The sequence below is a fragment of the Anopheles merus genome, chromosome 2L (genome assembly GCF_017562075.2).
Source record: "Anopheles merus strain MAF chromosome 2L, AmerM5.1, whole genome shotgun sequence".
NCBI lineage: Eukaryota > Metazoa > Arthropoda > Insecta > Diptera > Culicidae > Anopheles > Anopheles merus.
Window position 1 is genome coordinate 34,633,834 of NC_054083.1, and position 22,206 is coordinate 34,656,039.

General features: G+C 46.0%; 1 protein-coding gene across 10 annotated transcripts in view; it reads left to right on the forward strand.

Moving 5' to 3' along the window:
- The window catches only part of LOC121594643 (neurexin-3), a 47,560-nt gene that overhangs the window by 22,954 nt on the left and 2,400 nt on the right, over positions 1–22,206 (forward strand). For 9 of the 10 annotated variants that reach the window (XM_041918134.1, XM_041918131.1, XM_041918140.1 and 6 more), the window contains exons 3-20: positions 3,759–3,914; positions 4,076–4,249; positions 4,518–4,761; positions 6,598–6,817; positions 9,207–9,342; positions 13,667–13,951; positions 14,025–14,749; positions 15,632–16,497; positions 16,569–16,783; positions 16,852–17,251; positions 17,319–17,566; positions 17,638–18,069; positions 18,135–18,335; positions 19,464–20,075; positions 20,186–20,370; positions 20,685–20,975; positions 21,046–21,217; positions 21,287–21,525. In XM_041918134.1, the coding sequence (XP_041774068.1) occupies positions 3,794–3,914; positions 4,076–4,249; positions 4,518–4,761; positions 6,598–6,817; positions 9,207–9,342; positions 13,667–13,951; positions 14,025–14,749; positions 15,632–16,497; positions 16,569–16,783; positions 16,852–17,251; positions 17,319–17,566; positions 17,638–18,069; positions 18,135–18,335; positions 19,464–20,075; positions 20,186–20,370; positions 20,685–20,975; positions 21,046–21,217; positions 21,287–21,525 (5,766 nt within the window). In that variant the 5' untranslated portion in view covers positions 3,759–3,793. Of the gene's footprint in view, positions 1–3,758; positions 3,915–4,075; positions 4,250–4,517; positions 4,762–6,597; positions 6,818–9,206; positions 9,343–13,666; positions 13,952–14,024; positions 14,750–15,631; positions 16,498–16,568; positions 16,784–16,851; positions 17,252–17,318; positions 17,567–17,637; positions 18,070–18,134; positions 18,336–19,463; positions 20,076–20,185; positions 20,371–20,684; positions 20,976–21,045; positions 21,218–21,286; positions 21,678–22,206 lie in introns of those variants that run through there. The other variant, XM_041918139.1, reaches the window with a different exon arrangement.

Below are 22,206 nucleotides of genomic sequence, written 5' to 3' on the forward strand. Positions count from 1 at the left end.
CGCTATTTGCCGCCTTTTTTTTTGTGCGCATTTTTACAATTGTCCGACACCGGAAAGGGGTGCTTATTTTATAATCTTTATCAGCAAAATTGCGTTATGCTGTTGACAAACAGGTGGATGCAGGTTTACGGGAGCGGGCTACCACTTTTCGTAAAGTTTTGCTTTTAGGGTGTTCTGAGCGTGAAATAAAGTGGACGATAAAAGTCAATTCCAAACAAAAATAAGCTGGAGTTGTGCCACGTTTCGGCGCAAAAGTTATTGCTTGGATAAATCTTACAAACAACTTTTCGTCAAGTAAGAAATCTCACAACAATGTAGGTCAACGCTGCTATTTTCCACCAGTATCGTTGTTTGTTTTTTATTATTAACATTTCCTTTTCGTGTGATTCAAAAAACCATTCTACACCGTCACGAACCTAATCCAAGCGTGAGTGTGTTAATTTATTGACTTGTTGTATTATAAATAATACATCCCTGATCCTTGGCCACCGTTTCGCTTGCCGTTAAATATTAGATCGAAAAAGCTACGGTGTAAATTATTCCCCATTTGCACCGACACCATGCCCCGCCACCACAAAGAGACGATACGGTAAACAAAGCAAGTGCGGCAATTCATTACCAGCATCCCGGGAATTGATTGCCGGAACAAGGCGAAAACAATTGCACCAGGTTTCAATGGGCTCGTGTTCCCTTGTTGCCACCGTTCACCTTGCCTACCCATTGCATGCGGTAAATCCTGTGCGTGATATGGTGAGCGTTCGGTTCGGCACGTCACGCTTATCCTCTTTAATCTTTTTCCAACACACACACACACACACACACACACCCACGTGCACCCACTCCAACACTTAGTCGAAAGTAATGAGCTTACCTAATAACTGAAGTGGCGTGGCTACGCTTTCGTCCTTGGCAGGCGAAGGGTAAGGGAAGATTTATGAGATTTTCTCTCTCCCACAGCAGTCGCGCAAACCCAAAACCCCAGACCGTGATGTGATGCTTTCCGACCGACCCAAAACCCCGCTACACACCAGCGTGGGTGTGTGTGTGTGTGTGTGTGTGTGTGTGTGTGTAAGCAAGTACTCTTTATCAGCGAAGAAAATGTCCCATCACCGTGGTGATGGCAGAGCAAATTATGGAAACATTAGCATGACATTCGTTCCTGCCGCACCGTTGAGTACTGGGCGCCTCCATCAAGCCCGATGCACGCCGGCTTTTGCGCTGGCAGGGAAAAAAATGATCCGCATTATAGATATTTTTAGCCCATGCGTGATTCTTTGCTTTCGCCGCTATCGTGCAGTATCAGCGGTGTGATAGTAAATTAGCCAATTTGAGTGTGGAAATTGTACGCTCACGATCAAAGTGCTTCCCGGGCGGCGGCACATGGCGGAGCGTGCGAAAACCGATGGCAGCACGCACTATTCTATCAGGGATTTTAATTTAATGGAACACAGTCGGTAAAGTAGGTGATAGAAAAATCAATACCTTTTTGAGCCCGCGTTTGGAGAGAAGCGATTGATAAGGATAATTATGTTGATAAAGCATATTTTTCAAAGCGCGTCTACGTGTCGATTACAATATTCTTTGCTGCTTAGTGAATGGAGTTTTCGACAGTTAAAAGCGTCGTTAAATGACAAAGTGATTGATTTTTTCAGTAAAAATATTTACAGGAATATAATAATTTTCAGTTAAACATAAATAAATTCGTATGTAACGGTTACCAGTGAAACAAATTCACAAATTTCTTCTAAATTACAACTTTAAACTATTAAAATCAAAATCGTCATATCTGCGAATTGTCTTAACGCTAAAGAGGTTGTATCTCGGAGGTCTCCTGTAATAGATAAGTTAAAAACAACTCAAATATTTCTATCAAAGTTAAACAGAACCCTTTCAAAGCAGATATCAATGTTTTGTACAAAATATTCGATGCTAGTAAAGAATCAGCGAAGGTATCATAAAGGACCTAACAGGTTATATACTAATGTTTAGTAATACGGTACCAACTATTTTTATTAGAGGAAAGCGGGGCAAAATGGACACCCTCTATTTAAGCATTATTAGACTACAAAGATACTTTCCAATGCTCAAAATGTATTCATTGGAGTGTTCTATGGACAACATGTAAGTTTCATATCCCTTACATAACAGATAACCAAAAAAAAAATACAAAATAAAGTTTAGTAGCATATTGATGTAATTTTAGCCACTTTGTAAATAAGCTTAAACCAGTATCAAAGGGATGCGTTGAAGTTTTTCATGCTATATTTTTAAAGATACGATATTTCTTTACAATTTGTCTGAAGAAAGCAAGGCGATTGAATTATAATTAATATTAATATTATATATTATAAGATTAATACAATAACAAAAAATACAAAAATGCTTCATGTGGGGCAAAATGGGCAGATGCTTTTGACATACAGCGCTTGGTGAGGCTATGGTGCCGTATTTGTCGCCTCAATAATTATAACAGACACAGCTTCAAAAGATTCGATTTTGTAGATTTAAGCGTGTAAAAACGATTAATAACATATTTTTGGAAGAATTTTAAGGGCTTTTCTGACCAGCAAAACAAAAGATAGAACGAAAATTCATTTCACGAAACGTGCGCAAAAGCATAGACCATTACTTAAGCGCAGTTGTTGTGGCCCATATTGCCCCAGTGTTTTGACGTTTCACAGTTTGTTTACATATGCCCATTTTGCCCCAGGGCTGTGTCCATTTTACCCCGCATGTCAAAATAGCGTCTCGTAAAACATCAACTAATATTTTACACTGTTTCCATGATTTTAAGTAGTTTTCATTCTATTTGGCAATTTAAATCCACAGATGAAGGGTGGAGGCATACAATAATGGAAGAAAAATTAAGTTTTGTGGGACATTCAAAGGAATATTCAGTAAACTGCTTAACATGCCCATTTTGCCCCGCTTTCCCCTACTTTTTTACATATGATGTTGCATATCAATGTTTGTTGCATTTTCCAATTAGTTTTTTAAACTTCCAAAAGCTCTAGATAATCGTCCAATTCCGCTACCACTGTCAGTTAGTTATTACAATAGAGCCTACTGGATGAATGTCTCTTTATCTAAAACCTTGCATTTAAGTTTTTTTCTTCTTTCTAATTATTATTTCTGATAAAACATTACAGAGGATTTCAAAAAAGAATTAGATCTTTTCAAACATGTTTGTTTCCAAATGGTTTTTGTATCGTTATATATTAATTCAATATAGTTCTTAAAACAACCATAGAGAACTATTAGCAACCTTAAATTTATACTATCATAAAAAATTATGAAAACGCATATTCGAAAACATTCAGCCAAATCAAGTAATATCAAGAGCAATATACACCAACATAAACCAAAACTTAAACGTGACACTGTGAAGCCTATTTCAGTACCTAAAACACACCTTTGTACCTAAACACACCATACCTTTGTGAAGCCTTTTGAAAAACCAAATCACACGGTTTTTACCCCATTACAGTTGCCTACCAGATGCACCATAAACACACGTGCGGCTGTGATAATCTTGCACATACATTCGCACTACCGCAGCTCACCTTTGTGCTAGCCATTACTTTGCCGGCACCCTCCCGGAAAAGCCCAAAACGCCCCCTTAACCATAACCATAATTTGTATCCCGTATGGGTCTCTCTTGGTGGCACTTTCGTTCCGTTCGCTCATTCTCGAGGTCGTTTTTCCCACGCTAACGGGGTTTTCTGTTTTTTTCCATCCACCCTCCCTCCACCACACAGCAACAGCAGCATCAACAGCTTGCCCCGGTAAAATAATGACCTATCATGCCGCATCAGTATTGCTTACACTTTGCCTCACGCTCGCCCCGATCCCGTACGACCGGTGTGTCCTTGCCATACCGACCAACGCCGAGCCACCGAAGGAAATAGTCTACCGTAAGTGTGTGTGTATGTGTGTTGTATGTGTGCAAAAACGAACGACGCTTACCGTACCGTGCACCGTGCGGAAGCCTGAAGATGATATATTTTCTTTTCACTTCCTTCCTTTCTTTCTCGCTCTCTCTCTCTCTCTCCCTCTCTTACTTTTGCCCGCGCAGCCAAATGTACCGGACCGGGTGAGCCGGGTCAGTGCCAAACGTTCGACTATCGGTACCGGTTCGAGCAGACGATCAACAACTGTACGCAGTTCATCTGGGGCGGCTGCGGTGGCAATCTGCAGAACAATTTCGAAACGTACGAGCAGTGCATGCAGCAGTGTGCTAATGAAACACGTGAGTCTAACCCGGTGCCAGGGATTAGAGACCAGCTGCGCTGGGCCCTGACAGTATTCATCATCCGTATTCTCCCACCGTTGCTGCTAACTTCAAAGCATACTTTCACCACAATTGCAGCCAAAATGATAAGCCAAACAAACGAAACGGCAGCGAACGATAATACTAAAACCCAAACCGTATTTCACCATACGCCCTGCCGAGCCAGAGATCGATCCGGTCAGATGATTCTAATTCCGTGTTTCCTTTCTTGTTCTCCCTCCAACAGAGACGCCCCAACCGCCCGTCCCGCTAACGACCACGGTCGATCCGTCCTCGACGAGCGTCCGCACCCAGACGCAGGAGGCATGGTCGCTGCACTCGTCCAGCAGCACGCTCGCCCCCGTGCCGGACGAGCTCCGGGGGTCCGAGCTGACGTTCAAGGAGACGGGCTACGAGAAAACGTTCATGTTTGCCAAAAACAACACCTTCATCCAGATGGACGGTGAAACCATCCAGACGTTTCAGCTCAGGTAAATACTAAGCCGACGCCGTCAACGGTATTAGCGCCTCCGGGCGCTCGGCCCTCCGATGCAGCAAAGCCTGCCTCGCAACATGGGCGGAGCGGATTACTTTATTGAGTGGTGGGTAAGCCCTTTTGGTAAAATCGAAAGACGCAACTATTTCATTATTTGACCACTCGCTGCCTACGGTTGCGGAGAAGTTTTGTTAGCAAATGGATGGGGAAAAAACGGGGTGCATTATTGGTCGGGCACATGGTACAAGTGTAGAAATAGCAGCTGTCTTGATCAAATGGAACAGGACCAGCAAATTGTGTATGGGGACGAAAGCAGTTGGCAAACATTTCCTATTTACTACATTAGTTTGCTTCAACTGGTATACGTAGAGATTAACACTGACGGGCTAGCCAAGCGCCTAAAGGTATGCTTAATAGTGATTTTAGCAATGTTTTCGAAGTAGCTTTAATAAGAAAATAATTTTATAGTTTAGAAAAGAAAGAGTTTAGAAACAAACCATAAAATATATTTATGTACCCTATCTAATAACAAAAGCAATACACACAAAGTAGGTAAGAGGTTATCTTGGAATACAATAAATTTACAAGACGCATACGATTCTAGAAATAACTTGCTCTTATTACCAAACGCCTAAATGTATGCAATTTGCTATCGAAAAGAAGTTTGTTAAGGTTTAAGCTTTAACTTTTCAAGATGATGAAAAGTTTACTAACAGAAATTGCTCTGTGATATTTACTTAGCATCTATTGGGACGCAATATTTTGTTTTACTTTCTCATTATATTGCGGTTACCTTTTATAAATGGTATGTAGACAGCACTTGTTTTCAATATGTAGCACAGTTTAAAAATAAAAATTAGCATAAATCTAGGCGCTCAACAAAATTGAAGACAAGGTCCAAAAATTGCCCTTTGATTGGCTCAGGACTACATTTTTGTACATTTAATATGTGTTGATGATGGTTGTTGGGTGAATTATTTGTAATTATTTACTAGCTATATTTACCGTATAAAATCGTGTTCGAAAAATACTATAAATGTTGCTAATATTGCCAAATTGCATAGCTTCAGGCGCTTTTAACACAGCAGGATTAATGATGCGAAACAAATGCTCCATTTAAAAACGCAAAAGCAAAATATCCAATGAGCTCAAAAGAACTCTCTCCGTTTAATCACATCCCCAGCCCATCCTTAACCTCAACACCATAAACCAATCAACCTTCGGTTAGCTGTCGTTCATCTCGTCTATCCAACGCCTCCCTGGATCAAAGAGCACAACACACAGTAAAATCATTCCCATTTCCCAACGTACCTTCAAGCGTCTGGTGCGCTTCACTTTTCATCTCATTAATATATCGATCCAAAATTTCTCGTGTTCCTCAAGCTCCAAAAGCCCACCTGTTACGCGTATGTACATTTTTCACTCTAAATTGAAGCTCATGCAGTGTCAGTTACAAAAAAAACAAGGCTCAACACTCTTCATTTCTTTTTTTTTTTTGCACTAAACGCTACAAGCCTTCACTCGGTACAACCATCTACTTGATCCATGCACCTGACGTTGCTGGTTAAGCATACTCACTCCCTCAATCGCTGTGCTATCAAGAACCAAGGCAAACGCCCAAAAAAAGCACAAACACACACACGCACACACACACTGTGCCGATCAAACAACACAAAGAGCCTCAGTAGACAGGGGAGCAGTAGATCCGTTCCGTTCAACGGCGGCTGGCCCCAGAAACTCATCCCCTCAACGATGAGCTTCTCGCTTATGGTGTGCTTAATTAATTTTTGCCCCATTTCTTCCCCCCCGTTTTTTTTTCACTACCCGCCAGGCTGTGCCGGGAGATCTCGTTCCAGTTTCGGACGCGGCTACCGCACGGGCTGCTCGTGTATCACAACGTCAAGACGCCCGCCGGTGTCAAGCTCGATCCGTACGCGCTGTACGTGATCGTGGAGAAGGGCCAGCTGAAGGTGGTGCACGTGTTCGGGAACCACTCGACCAGCGTCACGGTCGGCGAAGGGCTCAACCGGGACGAGTGGCACAGTGTCATGGTAAGTTGCGAGCCACAGAACACGATGGTTTCGGTACAAGAGAGAAAAAAACTATATACACATAAGTACCTAGCTATCACACAACTGCTCCATCATCATCATCATTGAGCTCATCTCCTTCATCATCCCATCATCCGGCTAGTCATACACACAGTATCCTTTCGGAAAGGAACATCCGAATGTACTGCTAACCCCTCTCCAGAGAAGATATGAAGCGGACGGTTGGAACAAATTGGAAGCAAAATGTCCAATCGTCTCTCTCTGTACCATCGTACCAACTAGCTGCCCACTTGCTGGACGGTGGAAGCGATCCGTAAGTGGGTTGTTTTGTCCAACGGTACCCTCTCCTAATAGATCCTTATCTAATCTCTGTCGAAAAAAAAAAAACATTCCCACACACTCTCCACACTTGCTTCTTTGGGAGTCTGAACAACTAGAGTTCGTCAAAAATTTACCAAACATCGTGTGGGTGGCAGGTTGCCGCTACCGGAAAGCACATTCGATACGCACCGTTTCCGAACTGGATGAGTGGGATTTTTGTTCCTTCTTCTACCCCATCGAATGATGAGTTTTGTGTGCTGCTGCTAGAAGCGGCATCTTTACATCCTACCCTTGCCACGGAGCTGATAGGAAATCCATCATTCTCTGGGATCCCAGCTACTACACGTGTGCGGAAGCCCACAAAACACTAGCAGGCAGTGGAGCGTAGCAGGCCACAACATAATAATTTCCTCCCAAAATGCTAGCTACAACCGCCACCAAACCCGAACGTGCTTTTAATTGGAAGCTTTGCCATAAAGCTTGATTGCATTTGTGCCTTGTGCATTGTGCATGTAGCAGCCATATGTAGGCTTTCTCTGTGCATTGTTGCGAGCCGTCGTTGCGAATGCTGAGAAAGTGTGTCAATTTGGAGGTAAATTAAAAGACTTCCATCATGAAGAGCTGCCCTTGACGAGTTGATTTTCAACCCACTCACTCTTATGACAATATGACTGAAACATACGATACACGTTGCGTTCTTGGAAGGTAGGTCTTCTTTGCAGAAAGGAAGAACTACATGCCACCACAACCACAAAAAAGGAGTTGGAAAGGTGATAATTAAATTCCGATCTCTGAAGCATCTTCCTGTTTGACAAAACCACTCCGTTCAAAAATACAACCCCACACTCTTTCTCTCTCACACACACACACACACACATACACAAAAGATCGCAAGGGATGTTCCCAGAACGTACCCTTTGAAGATTGCAGGAACATTAAGGGAAAAAAAACCTCATCTTCAAACATATAGCAAACGGGTCGGATAGGGAGAGGTTTCGTGCAGCTTCAGGCACCCGCTATCATCCATCCATCATGCCATCGAGCACGCTACACACGCAGACGGTAAAAGTTGTTTTGCTGTTTACTAGCCTTGCTTGCCAACATCATCCTTCCTGTTTGTGTGCTAGGTAAGGGAGCGAACAGATCCCACTTTCAGCCGGGCTTGGGGCGGAAGTATCGTACGCACGAGCCGCTTGCCTGCAGACTCACTTGAGACAGGTACAGGTGGCGCACAAGGGCGTGCTTTATGATACGCGCCCTATGTGTTTGCTATTGAAGAATGGCGCTGGAATTGAATGTGGTATAGAGTTGGGAGATGAAGAAAAAAAGAACCCCCACAAAAACACACAGTTTAAACATCCACGCTTGCTGCAAAGGCAGACACGGCATACAACACGTATCAATATGCGTGTGCGTAGCCGGCAGCTCTAAGACGATGGACGAAAACAGCCCATGACGTCAGAGTGGGTGTCTATTTTCTCGCAGTTGCTAAGATTTGTTTTGTCTGAGTGGGTTGTTAAGATTCATGTTTGCTGCTTAAAGCCTCCGAGAGCGTGTTTCCAAATCGGTGGCGTTTTTTTTTCTTATTGCACATTGCATGACTTCAGGCGCTTTGCTGTCCATCGGTAATTGGTCCGCCTGAAGGTATGCAAAGCGCTCGTCAGAAGATGCTTTTTTCTACAAAATTTTGCAGCAGACATGCCCCATGTGGTACACCCCATCGATTAGTGGCAATTAAAGCATCATTACAAATTTTCACCATCCTCACCCTTGCAGTCATTAGCATTAGCTTGTCTGTGCATTGGTTAACAAATGAGATGGATCAGGGGGGGGGGGGAGGGGTGATGAAAATCACACCCGAAAAGGAGCTTCCCCCAGCATCGCCGACCGGCTAGCTAATGGCACCATAATGATAACGAACCCGTTTCCCTGAAAATCCCTTTCGCAAAACCTCAATCAAATCAACATCACCAGCACCTATCCGCTGGCACCTTCCCGTAATTAGTCTAGTGCGTTTGCCATCTTGCTACAATACATCTTTTTTTTCCACATCTCTCCTTCGCTTCAGGTACGCATCGATGTGCACGGCGCTCGACTGATAGCCCGCGTCGACAACAACAAGGAGGAGGTGTACCTAAAGGGATTAAATCACGAAACCAATTATGGCGTATCCATCAACCTGATGTCGGTCGTGCTCGTCGGTGGTGAGTAGTTGCGCTGGCGCGTTATGACGGCGCCTTTCCTTCAAAGTCACTTGAAAATCGCTGCGTCACATCAGAACTGTCTTTAGCATCGGGGGACAGCAAGCGGGGGGATGCGCGGGTTGGTTGATTCTCACAGCATTTCCCCAAAAACCGCAAAACCGATCGTTAGGGAAAATCGAGACGGCTTTCGGTTTCTTTTTGTTCGGTTGGCAGAGACGAGAGCCGTCCTGGAAAGCCAGCTTTGACGCAACCGTAAGAGCCGGGAGAGATTATTTGCCTGCAGCTCGTAGAAGCAGTTTGTTTACTTCACAAACACACACACACACACACACACACATGACTTTCTTAGTACGTTTCGATGTATAGTCTGTACAGTCCTCAGCTTCAAAAGCAGCAAATGAATTGGCTTCCGTGGGTAATGTAATCGTTTGCAACGAGCTGAGAAGGAGCGTCTTTCATGGGCTAATGCATGTCAAGTGTAGCAATTTCTTCTTGCCGTTCGTTGAATACATTTTAACGATCGTCAAACGGCGCCGTTCGGAAGCGTACGAGGTACAATTGCAAAGCTTTTCCGCAGAACTCGACACGAAAATTAACCGCAATTTCGTAATTGAAGTTTCGTTTTGAGCGTTGCGGGTTGTCTTCTTCTTTTATCTGTCACACACCTAACGAGACAGTATGCTGCTGTAAATTTAATGCAATTCGTGCTGTTTTGTTAAGGATTTTTGATGAAAAACATGATTTTTTGGAAAGAAATTAAGTGTAATAAATGTAACAAAACGCCTACATGTATACTTTCTGCACTACAAAATCACGTTAAAATAACGTTTTATCAATTTCACCTACTAAAATTAGAACAAAACGTTGCGGTTCATTGACATTTTCATCATTTCTTGCAAGTTACATTTGCCTGTTAAAGTTTCACGTCATAATGTTCACTTATGTATAAAGTGAACTTATTCATAATACTTAATACTTATCCATCATCAATGGCATCTGCAAATACTTCTCAAGTTAAATGATTCCTATTGAACAGTTGTAAATGTTGCTTCACTCCCTTACCAAAACTTCAAACTTCCAGCCCAAAAACCACTCCTTCAAAAAACAATTGATTCAAATGCAAATGAACTAAACACACTCTGCGGGGTCAGAAAACTTGCTCCTTGCTCTTTTACAGCACACTACTCATCCTGCGAAGTGAAGATTTATGTTCCGGCTCCCGAAACAATACCGATTGAACACCGCTATGGACAATCGTCTTTCCTTGCAGTCTTTCCGCCCTTCCGGCACCGCAAGATCGAGTCTTAGTGCGGCCAAAACTGTTACTTATTGTTTATGGCTTCCGATTTCTCACCTCGCTCTGGCCGCACGCTACGCCATGCCGTGCCGATACCATACACTGCCACAGACCAGCAGTATCCACGGCAGCAGCAGCAGCAGCAGGACCAACTTTTCGATCTGTTCCCCACATGTGTCCATTAAAATTAATTTTCTCAACCCTTTTTCCCTGTACTCTGCCCGGTGCCAGAGCTAACATCTGGGGCCGGGCAGGGCCAACTTTCTCAAGAGATTAGAATAAACTTCCGTTGTCCCAATAAAAACGTCACCAGACCCACAGAGACCGGGAGGGCTTACGCTTCTGTACGGTTCCTATCGCACCGGTCACATACATCCTCGCTGTTTCGGCTTACTTTCTGCCCCCGCTTACCGGGCGAGCCATACTTCCGCTTCCGCTGGCGATTCAATTATCAAGTTGACCTCGTACCATCGGTACGGAAATGCAACGAGCACGTAGCGCGCTTGGAGACACACACACACACACGTATACACTTGCACAGAGCACATTGTTCATTATTGTGCTTGGCAACGATTAATTCAAATCATCACACACTCGGTCACGAATTTGGCCAACACACTGAACCGTCCGCCCGGTTGATAGCATGATAATAGGCTACCTCTGGGGCCAGCTAGCTTTTGGGGACAGTTTAGTCCTGACTTGTGTCTTTGCCGGTAGCCAAAACTTTATCTAGATGCATGAACCTTCTAGAGTTCAGTTTGATTCAAATGGAAAGATGCTGATGTATTCCTTAAAGAATGCTCTAAATAGGTTTAGTATGAATAGTTGGATTAATTTGATATTTTAAATCATTTCATCATTCTTATTTTGCTGTTTCTTTGATTCCTCAGCAAACAATAGTTAAAATATTATCTATGAAATCTCTCAAATGTATGATATCTTACAGGGTTTTCAATGATATCATTGACATGTTCAGCGAGTTGTTGATTCGTTCGAGTTGACTCTTTCAGCGAGATATTGAATCATTCGGAAGCAGGTCTCGCTGCAGAAACCCTGTAAAATACTTTTAAAACAGATGAATGCATATAAAAACGCCTAAATATATGCAATTACAACCACATGTGAAGCGTTTTGAAGAGTTAAATTCAAATACGCCTGGAAGTATGCAACATGTTTCACAATTTCACGTTTTTATATATATTTTACCTTGTTTTGAAGAGTTTGTTATGAAAACTACATTTTTAATACATATTACGGCTATTAAATTGAACTGTCAGCGAAGCATTCTATTTCAAAGTATCCCTATAACAAAGCGGATACCGAATATGGAATACTGATTGTAGTTAACCTGGTTTAGAAATATTTATATTCAGAAGGGACGGCTTTGCCGTATTTCTGTGGTTTAGAGCTATGATTGTAAGTTTATAAATCATATAGTTTTTGAAAAAGGTACAAAATTGCCGCATCTTTGTAGTTTTATCGTTCTGGAACGTTTTTTAAGTTGAGCTTCTTTAAGGTTTAAAATGAGCAAAAGTATGAAAGTAGTATAAAATTAATACGCAAATATAAGCTTCAACACACTCCAAAGCACCACTAAGGAAGGGAGCATGTTGTCTTTCCACGTTTTTAACTTCATTTTTTATTTCGCCCAAATCGTCGTCCTAGATTCGTTTCAGACAACCCAATATACCCATTGCCTTCCCTTTAAGTAGAACAATATTTCTATTCCCATTCTTTATCGAGACACAATTCGAAAAGACACCAGCCTTACATCAGCTAAAACCCCCATCTGGAACACTCACTCAGTGCGCCACAGTAGCCGAAAAGCCTTCAGCATGCTCGACAACCTTCATCGGCTCATCCATCTCGGCCGGAACCAGCCGCCACCACCACCCTCCATTCATTTCTTCTCGCTTTACTTCTCGCAATCGGATAAGCCTATCGCAAAGTCGCAAATGGGGAGAACCCGGCTTGTCCCCCATCAGAAGCTTGTTGAGGAGTACAAGGGTTTATGTCGCCCATTCCATCCACCCACCAAAACACAACCTTGTCATTCCCAAAAGCGGGAGCACCGTACGGAAAGCTGCCGCCGAGATGGGTGAGAGCCGTTCCCGAGAAAAGGCGCCCTTAATCTTCGATAAGATTGATGGTGACGGTTATGTTGTGTTATGGGTGGCGATGAAAATCATGCACCAGGGTACACTCTCTGTTTCAAGTCCCTACCGACTGCGAGTCCGGCTGACTCTGTGTGTGTGTGTGTGTGTGTGTGTGTGTGTGTGTGTGTGTGTGTGTGTGTGTGCTGTTTGGTGCAAAAACTTTGTCGACCAATGTCGGCCGGCCGGAGCACAGTGCAAAACATTGATACGATTTTCACGCCACGCCGAACGATAAATGAGCTGTGATTAGGATATAGGGGAATGGGACGAAAGCACGCAGCTGGAAATGGAAAGACTTTCCGCCGGCCGTGGCCGTTTGCCACCGCCGCCGCCGTGTACAAATGATTTGTGGCTTGTGTAATGATGTGTTTAGGGTGCGCGCTCGTGTGTGAATTGGCAAAAGTGCTTCTTGTCGGCGGCGCAATTGCCTTACTTCGTCCGTACGGTTCCAAACCGATTTGTCAATCGGAGCTTTTTTCGCCCGATTTTAATGCCTAGCCGCTTGGAAGTCGCTTGCCTTGGAGGTGAAGCAGGGATTTTGGCAAAATTGGGCCCACACCATCGAATGCTCACGAAAGCAAGTGTTTTCCGAAAAACGTTAATACTGCTTAAATTCATTAGTGTCTTAGTGTACAAACAAATCACTCAGAACGCTCCCAAATTCTCAACGCGAATTGATTTCTGCGCTGTGTTCCAATTTGTACGCTCTTCTTCATACACGAGCACGCCAAGCAGAAATTGAACTTTTGACACACTGATCTATTTATCATCCACGGAGACCGCTCCCCCCGCTTCCATTACTGTCAAGATAAGAATCTCGAGGTACACTCAAACAAGGAACCTATCTTTTTCTTTCTCTCATGCCCGACAGGACTCAGCTCGGAAGAGAAGCTGCACGGTGTGAAGTACATCATTGAGTCGTTTGTCGGCTGCATCCGGAACGTGGTGCTCAGCTCGGGCAAGGCCGCCTCGGACCTGCTCCCGATAACGCCCCTGATCGCGACCAAGCACGAGAACGTCAAGGAGGGCTGCCGGAACAAGTGCCACTCGCGGCAGAATCTCTGCTTTACCGGGTCGCGCTGCATCAATCACTACTATGACATCTCGTGCGATTGCTTCGGCACCAAGTACGAGGGTGAACACTGTGACATCTACAGTGAGTGTCGGAGCGCGTTGAAGCTAATTTCGAAAGCACAAAACTAACGCAAAACTCATCGCAAACTTTTCAGCCGCCACTGTATTAACGCTGCGAGGTTCGAGCTACGTGTCCTACCGCATCTACGACTGGAAGGATCGGGTACACTCGCCCATCACCCGCATCAGCATGCTGTTCAAGACAAACTACGACGATTCGGCCCTGTTCTACGCGAGTGGTGAATCGCTGAAGCCGCAGTACATTGCTGCCTCCATCATGAACCACTCCGCCTACATTGAGATGGACTTTGGCGATGGTGTTATGAGCGCAACGCTCGGCCAGGACCTAACCCGCCACTACTGGCACAATCTCACCATACTGCACGAGCACGACAAGGTGATCGCCATCCTGGACGATCACGTGCGCATCCTGGACCTGCTCGGACCGATCCACAACCTGCTGTTCGATCCGGAAATTTACTTCGGCGGCGGTCCGAACCTGAGCAAGCGGAAGGGCCTTGCCTCGAGCAACAACTTTGTCGGCTCGCTCAAGTACGTCTTCTACAACGACGTGTCGGTGCTGTTCGAGCTGAAGAAGGGCAACCCGAAGGTGCACTATATCGGCGTGCTGCAGGAGGAGTTCTACGAGGCGAACGTGGAGGTGATACCGATCACCTTCTCGTACGCCAAATCCCACATCTGGTGGCCGATGAACAATCCCGACACGCTGTCGCTCAAGTTCGACTTCAAGAGTAGCAAAGCGACCGCCGTCCTCGCGTACAGTGAGGTGAAGACGAGCGAAGGGAACGGATTTTGGGAGGTAAGCTTTCGAGGCGGAAAGGGAAGGAGCGATAAAACCAACAACTAAATGTCCCCCTCAGCTTTTTGGGAGTAAGAAATTGAACGAAATTCAACCATTCAGCCAGAAACACTTCAAACCACAAACACACAGCTTTCTACTGGGAAAAGGGGGGTTGGAATTTAGGGTCGGTTCTTCGCTTCTTCCTAGGAAGGAATCTCACAAATTGCAAAAACACGCGGGACCGAGAGGAGGGCGGTTGCGATAAAGGGAAATCTGTTCACCGAGTTATCCAAAAACGGTGTGTGGAAAAATTGAATTTGCCATTTTTCCCTCCTGTGCGGAGCAGAGCACCAAACCTTGCGGTATTGCGGTAAGATGATCCGGACATCACACTCACACGCATGATTGCATGTGATAATCTCGCATACCAGGGGGCCTCTGATTCCGGGTGGTTTTGTTGCTTTTGCCTGGAGCTTCCAAGCACACGGCACACTACCAAGAATTGGTAACGTCTCGGGTTCGGGGTGGCAAATGTTGCTACGGATGGGTATCTTTACCACCAGCAACCAAACCAACACCATTCCGGCAAAAGTGTCACCTTTCTTGCTCTTTGGCATCGCCGTGGGTGGTAACCGAAAGCCTCCATGGCAGGCCGAAGGTAAGGGTGTTTTGATTTTTGAGGGAAGAAAGTTTTTTAATATCTACCATGTCTCGGTAAGGCTTTAATCCTTTCTCCGCTGAACGTTTGGCTTTGTTTGCTCAAAGGAACAGTTTTTGGGGGGCGACATTCTAGGTCCGTTGTATGGAAAAAATGATCCCAATAATGGTACCAATAATGAAGACATTACACCCTGCACTTAAATAGTATAATATAATGTTAAATACACTCCCCCTACACAGCTCCGTTTAGCCACCGACCGGCTCAGCTTCGATCTCTGCCCGGACGTGAAAAGCAACGTCACCCACACGACGTACATTCGCATCGAAAACCCAACCTCCTGGCACTCGATTCAGCTGACGTACGAGCGGAACGACATCAAGTTCGCCGTAGACTATCGCCACTCGGTCACGCAGATGTACGGACTTTCCTTCAACATTGGCGATAAGCTCATCATCGGCAGCAGCTTGAAAGCGGCCGCATCCGGTCTGGTCGGTTGTTTGCGGGACCTCAAAATCAATGGTGTCGAAATTGAGCCACGCTATCTGGTGAAAAGTGAGCGGGTGGTGGGCGATGTTTCGCTCGACAACTGCAAGTACGTGGATCCGTGCAAGAAGCCCAACACCTGCGAGCATGGTGGCAAGTGTGCGGTAAAGGATGACGGTATCATCTGTGACTGCAAGGACACGGGCTACATTGGCAAGAATTGCCATTTTACCAAGTTCCGCAAGACTTGTGAGGAGTTGGCGTTGCTCGGCTACTCCAAGTCGGACGTTTACTCCATTGACATTGACGGGAATGGGGTGTTTCCACCGGCGAGGGTCAAGTGTGACTTTCAGAGTTTGGCAAACGCGACCAAAACGATCGTGGAGCACAACTTGCCGTCGCAGGTCGATGTGCGGTCGGCGACAGATGAGGACTTTAGCTTTAACATACAGTACCGGGAGTTTAGTGCGGAGATGCTGCAGGAGCTGATCTCGCATTCGCTGTACTGCACGCAGTACATTAAGTACGATTGCATCAAGGCACCGCTGGAGCTGCATTCGTCCACGTGGTTTAAGTCGTCCAGCAATAACAACACGGTGGATTCGCTTGGAGAGGTTAAAAGGTAACTTAATCATCAAGTAGCACTCATCTCATGATCGTAATTGAAAATGCTACCCTTTGCCATCTTCACAGAGGTACATGCCCGTGTGCGATAGGGAAGAATTGTGAGGATTTGAACCATTCCTGCAACTGCGATGCCAATCTCAACCGCTGGCTGTCGGACGAAGGATACTACAAGGAGCCACCGAATCTTGGCATCACGCAGATGTACTTCCTGCAGCAGAAAAACCTTGACGAGGAGTCACAGGGTCGGGTCACACTCGGACCACTGGAATGTGTGGAAACAAGTAAGATGTTACATTTCCAACTCAATCTCCTCTTGCCTTGATGCTCTAATCTTTCCTCTCATGCATAGATACCCAAAAGTATGTCGTCACATTCACCACCTCTCAGTCGTACATTGAGGTGCCCGGATGGCGCAAGGGTGACATTGCGTTCTCCTTCCGCACGACCGGCGAAAAAGCTATTCTGCTCTTCCAGCCGCCGATTCGGTCCAACTACCCATCGTTCATGGTGGCGTTGACCGGTGACTACCAGCTGACGTTTAACTTTACGCTCAACACTGGCACACCGAAGACGCTGGTGATCGACACAAACCGGAAGCTGAACGGTGGCGAGTGGCACAAGATCTGGATCGATTACAACGAGCATCATGTGCGGTTTATGATCAACACCGATACGCGCATGGTGGATCTGCAGCCGGAGGAAGAGTTTGGACCGTTCGAGGGCAGCATGTTTATTGGAGGCGCTCCAACGTACGTAGTAACAGGCTTCAAACATAGCAAGAAGATAATTCATCATGTCGTTCCTTTCCACCTCCAGGGAAATCTCTAAGAAGTACACCGTTAAGCAAGGGCTCATCGGTTGCTTCCGCGGGCTGGTCGTGAACGGAGAGATCCTCGACATCTACAGCTTCATGTCGGTACATCTGTCTGAAATCATTAAAGACTGCAAGCCGTCCTGTGTACCGAATCCTTGCAAGAACGGTGCCTACTGTCGAGAGCTGTGGAGTACGTTCGAGTGCGTCTGCCAAAACCGGTGGGCTCATCTGGGACAGCACTGTGAGACAAGTAGGTGGCGAGAATGATCAAAAGCAAGAGTGATCCTGCACCTAAAACCTTCTTTTTTTTTGGGGTTTCAGACATCAACGAAGATGCGCTAACGTTCATCAGTCGTGAATCTTATCTGAAGCGCAACTACCTGTCCGACCCGGAGGATATGCGCGATGAACGGGAAAAGCTGCGCGCCATCCTGAACTCCTCGCTGCTGGTAAACCTGCGCACGTACGATAGGCACGCGTTCGTACTGTACGCAAACGATCACTACAACAACTTCATCCACCTGTACCTGACCGACCAAAGTGAGATGGTGTATCTGTACAACTATGGCAGTGATATCGTGAACCTAACTATCGAGCACAGCGAGCTAAACAATGCGCGAAGCATTCAGGTGGCGGTGATACGCACGGAAACGAACACTACGCTGTACGTGAACGAGAAGAACGTGACGGTGGAGCGTGGTTTTCTCCTGCTCGACGAGTACTCCAACAAACCGTGGACCAATCCGGAGCTTGGTAGGAAGAATGCTTGCTTGAAATAAGCGGCAAAACATGACTTAACAATGACTTTCCATTTGCAGAGGTACTGTCTCCGCATCGTCCACCGGCACCACCGACCGAGTACTTCCAGTTCAACATCGGTGGCTACGATCCGGCCAACCTGCTGCGCCCCAATCAAGACACGACGGAGCTAGAAGGGTACATCGGTTGCATTCGGGGACTTAAAATTGGAGAGAACCTTATCTCGCTGCGTGAAATGGCCACTCAAAACAATGCACACGGTGAGTTCTTGATGGGCGTATGGGAGCATGGGGAAAACTGAGCTTGCTATGGAATTTTACATATTGATTCTTACATTATTGTTTGGTTTTACTATGTACTAAAAATAATAAAAGATTTCAGATCATCAAATTAATATCCAAAATTTATAAAATAAATGTCGATGTGTTGCTCCGGCTAGCGTCATGTAAATTTGCCAACCACCTAATGTTCAAAACGGGCATAGAAGCTGGGCCAAAATCCAAATTTAGCAAAACATGCTTCTACTTCTTTTTCTTTTTTTTCTTCAATGAAAACAGAAAAAAATTGGTCATACAGGGTTTTCCAAGCCACTTTCGAATGTAAACATAATTATTCACTACCTACAAGATGTTTTTCAACAGATGTCAAATGAGGTATTTGCATCAATAAAAAATTTCAGTTTATACACACGATTTTCAATACACCACAAAGACCTGTCAAACTGAATCCAGCTTGGGGCGTGTTGAAAATCATGTGGAAGAACTGAAACATTAATGTGATGCAAATAAAACATTTGACAGCTGATGAAACACTTTTCGCAAGCAATGAACAAAATGTTGTAGACATTGGATACTGACTCGAAAAACCCTGTAATAGGGACAAAATCAGATTGAAGTGTTTTTTATTCCTAGCTTTTCCATTGCTAAACCCACACACTTCCATCTATTTTCGTATTTTCAACATTTATTCAGGCTTATTTTGCATGTTGGTAAAATCAACTTGTAGCTAAACATTAGGTAGTAATTCTGGAAAATGCAGTAAACTATGAAAAGGAAATTGTAGAAATAAAATATTTTTTTGAAATTATTGCTCATTTACTAAAGGTATCCAGTTTTCCCCGTGTTCCCATAAAGTAATAATACTTTGTTAGTTAAAATTTGCAAAACAAACGCTTTTTATCTTTTTCTGTGGCTATGGTGTTACGAAACATGGCAGCATTCGGCCAGCGTAATGCCATTATCCTTTTCCTAAAATGCAATTTCCTCCCGGTACACCGGGTGGAACGATATCCCAGCACGATTCCAGGAAAAACACATAAAAAGTCATTCATCCACTCACCTGCTGTTTGCTTGTTCGTCCTTTTCTCTCTCCCTCTCTCCCTCCCACAGTAACCGACGGTGTGCTGAACGGCTGCCAGATGAAGTGTGACGCGGAGCCGTGCAAAAACGGTGGCATCTGTACGGAGAACTTTGTGCGGCAGGAGAGCACCTGCAACTGCGAGCACACCAGCTTCCTCGGCGAGTTCTGCTCGGAGGAGAAGGGGGCCAGCTTTAGCGGGGAGGCGACGCTCCTACGCCGCCTTGCGCTGGCCGACACCGTCGGCTCGGTCCGGCTGCAGCTCGCCTTCTCGAGCAACGATATGCGGCGGGCGAACCGGGTGATGCTGTTGCTGCAGTCGCGCAACGACCGCAGCTACTACCTGATGGTGGCCATCACCGCGGAAAACCATCTGTACATCGAGGAGGACCGGGAGGGCGCCACGTACGCGGCCCGCATCGAGGGCAACTTTATGGACGATGCGCGCCACTCGGTCTACTACACGCGGCACGGCGACGAAACGTCGCTGCTCGTCGACCGGGTGCAGATACCGATACGGGCGGTGGCGAGCAAACCGCTCGTGCCGGTGTCGGACCCGGGTGCCAATCACGTCCAGATCGGGGGCGTTAATACGACCGATCCGCGCTTTGCCGTGTACAAAAGCTACGACGGTTGCCTGTCGAGTGAGTAGCGAGAGTTTCGTTTTGTGGAAAATTGCAAATTTTCCACACGGCATCTGCATCGGCATCTAATCCCGCGTGTGGCGTCTGGTGCGTTTCGTTTTATTCGGTAGATATCTTCATTCAGGTCAATAATGAAACGATGAAACCGCTGGAGGAGTACATGCTGTTCACCAAGAGCGAGGCGGAAACCATTACCGTGATCAACTCGCAGGGCGTACGGTCGGCCCAGTGCAAGCAGTTCGATGTCATCCAGAAGCTGACGCCCTTCAACGAGCCGGCACTCAACATGACTTCGGTAGGTTTTGGGCAGGCAGCTACCGGTGGCTAAAAAAAGGGGGAAAAGAAAAAAGAACAAATAACGAGATAAGCTTTTGGGCGGTCGAATCGCAGAGTCACGGCGCCTGTTTGTGTAAGCAAGTAGCGTTTGGTGACTGTTTTTTGTCCCACCACCGAAAAACCCCATCACGAACACTCAATATCCTGTGTATGATTGCGGTTTTCTCTCTCTCTCTCTCTCTCTCTCTCTCTCTCTCTCTCTCTCTCTCTCTCTCTCTCTCTCTCTCTCTCTCTCTCTCTCTCTCCATCACACTCACACACTATCACACACAGGTTATCGACAAGAACTGGGTGGTCGATGCACCGACGCGCCTACCCTACAAAGCGGTCTACTTTGATCCGTCGACCAAGGAGGAAAAAACGCAGGTCGTGTTCATCACGCTCACCGCCATCTTCGTCATCATCGTGGTGTGCTGCCTGATCGAGGTGTACCGGTCGGACCGGGAGTACCGCAAGCGCATCGAGCGCCAGACGGACGAGGACATTATCTGGAGCAAGGAGCAGGCGGCCAAAATGCAGATCGAAACGTCCACCACGAACGTGAAGGGATTTTCGTACAAATCGGTTAGAGAGAGTGCGAGCATTGGTTATGGATGGTTTTTTTAATTAACCCCGTCGATTTCCCATTTCCCAGATCCCGAGCGATGAGAAGAAGGACAATGGAGCGAAACCGTTGGTGGGCATACTGAAGAATGGCAGCGTGACGGCGGCGTCGGAAAAGCCACCACCAGTAGCAACAGTAGCCGCAGCGCCGGTGGAAAGTCCTACGCAAAGCAACGGTACAGCCGAAACCGGTGGCATTCGTGGTAAGTACGCGGAGGTTTTGCGTTGTTGTAAACGCTCCTAACCTCCCTCACTTGCTCTTACACTAACAGATAGCCAACTGCTCGACCACGAGCTGCAGTGGGAATCGCTTGCAGCGGAAGAGAACGAAGCGCTGCTAAAGTCAGCACGGCATCCTACGGAGCAACAGTCGCGTCGCGACGGCGAAAGCAACGGGGTGGATGGTCCACGTGCGCGTATTGCCAACGGTAACCACCACCACCACCGCGTGACCGATCTGGACGATCCGTCCGACGGGCACGAGGAGGACAGCGAGCTAACCGACAACCCGGTAAGCATACAGGCGCTCGCCCCGCTCAGCTCGATCAGCGAGGTTACGCTTAACAGGCTCGACCTTGGCGACCTGCAGCTGCATCCTAGCGATGAGTTTCGTGTCTAAAACATCCACGCAATGTGCATGGCATGCATGTGCTGCACGCAGCAGTAAAAAAAACAAAAGCAATTTGGAGGTTTCCTGTGTTTGTCCCATCCCGTTCCTCTCATCATTACACATTTCCATCAAAATTTGATCTAAACGAACCAACACTTCCTTGAAAAGTCCCCCTGTTATTTTTTTCGGAATTTTAGGCCTACCCCTTTCCCCATTATGACTCCCAATTCCCTTATGACCTCCCTTTCGTAAGCTTAAGCCCTCACAACACACTACTAACAATCTGCACGCCCTCTACACAGCAACTAACAACGTGCTAGCAGTATGTATGCGTGTATGAAACACCAAACCGCACCCTCCCCCTTTAGGCGCACCGGGAAGCTGGTGTGTAGTAGAGAGTACCGTAGCCGTAGAGCACACATGGGAAGGGGGGGTAGGCGATTTACAAGTGTTACCTTATTTATTCATTCGTTACCACCGAACGCCCCACGCGTTTGGCCGCGTTTGCCTTTGCATGCTAAGTGTTCCCCTTTTCTGCGTGTTATTTCTAGTCCGTAGCGTATGTGTATCAGTAGCGTTGTG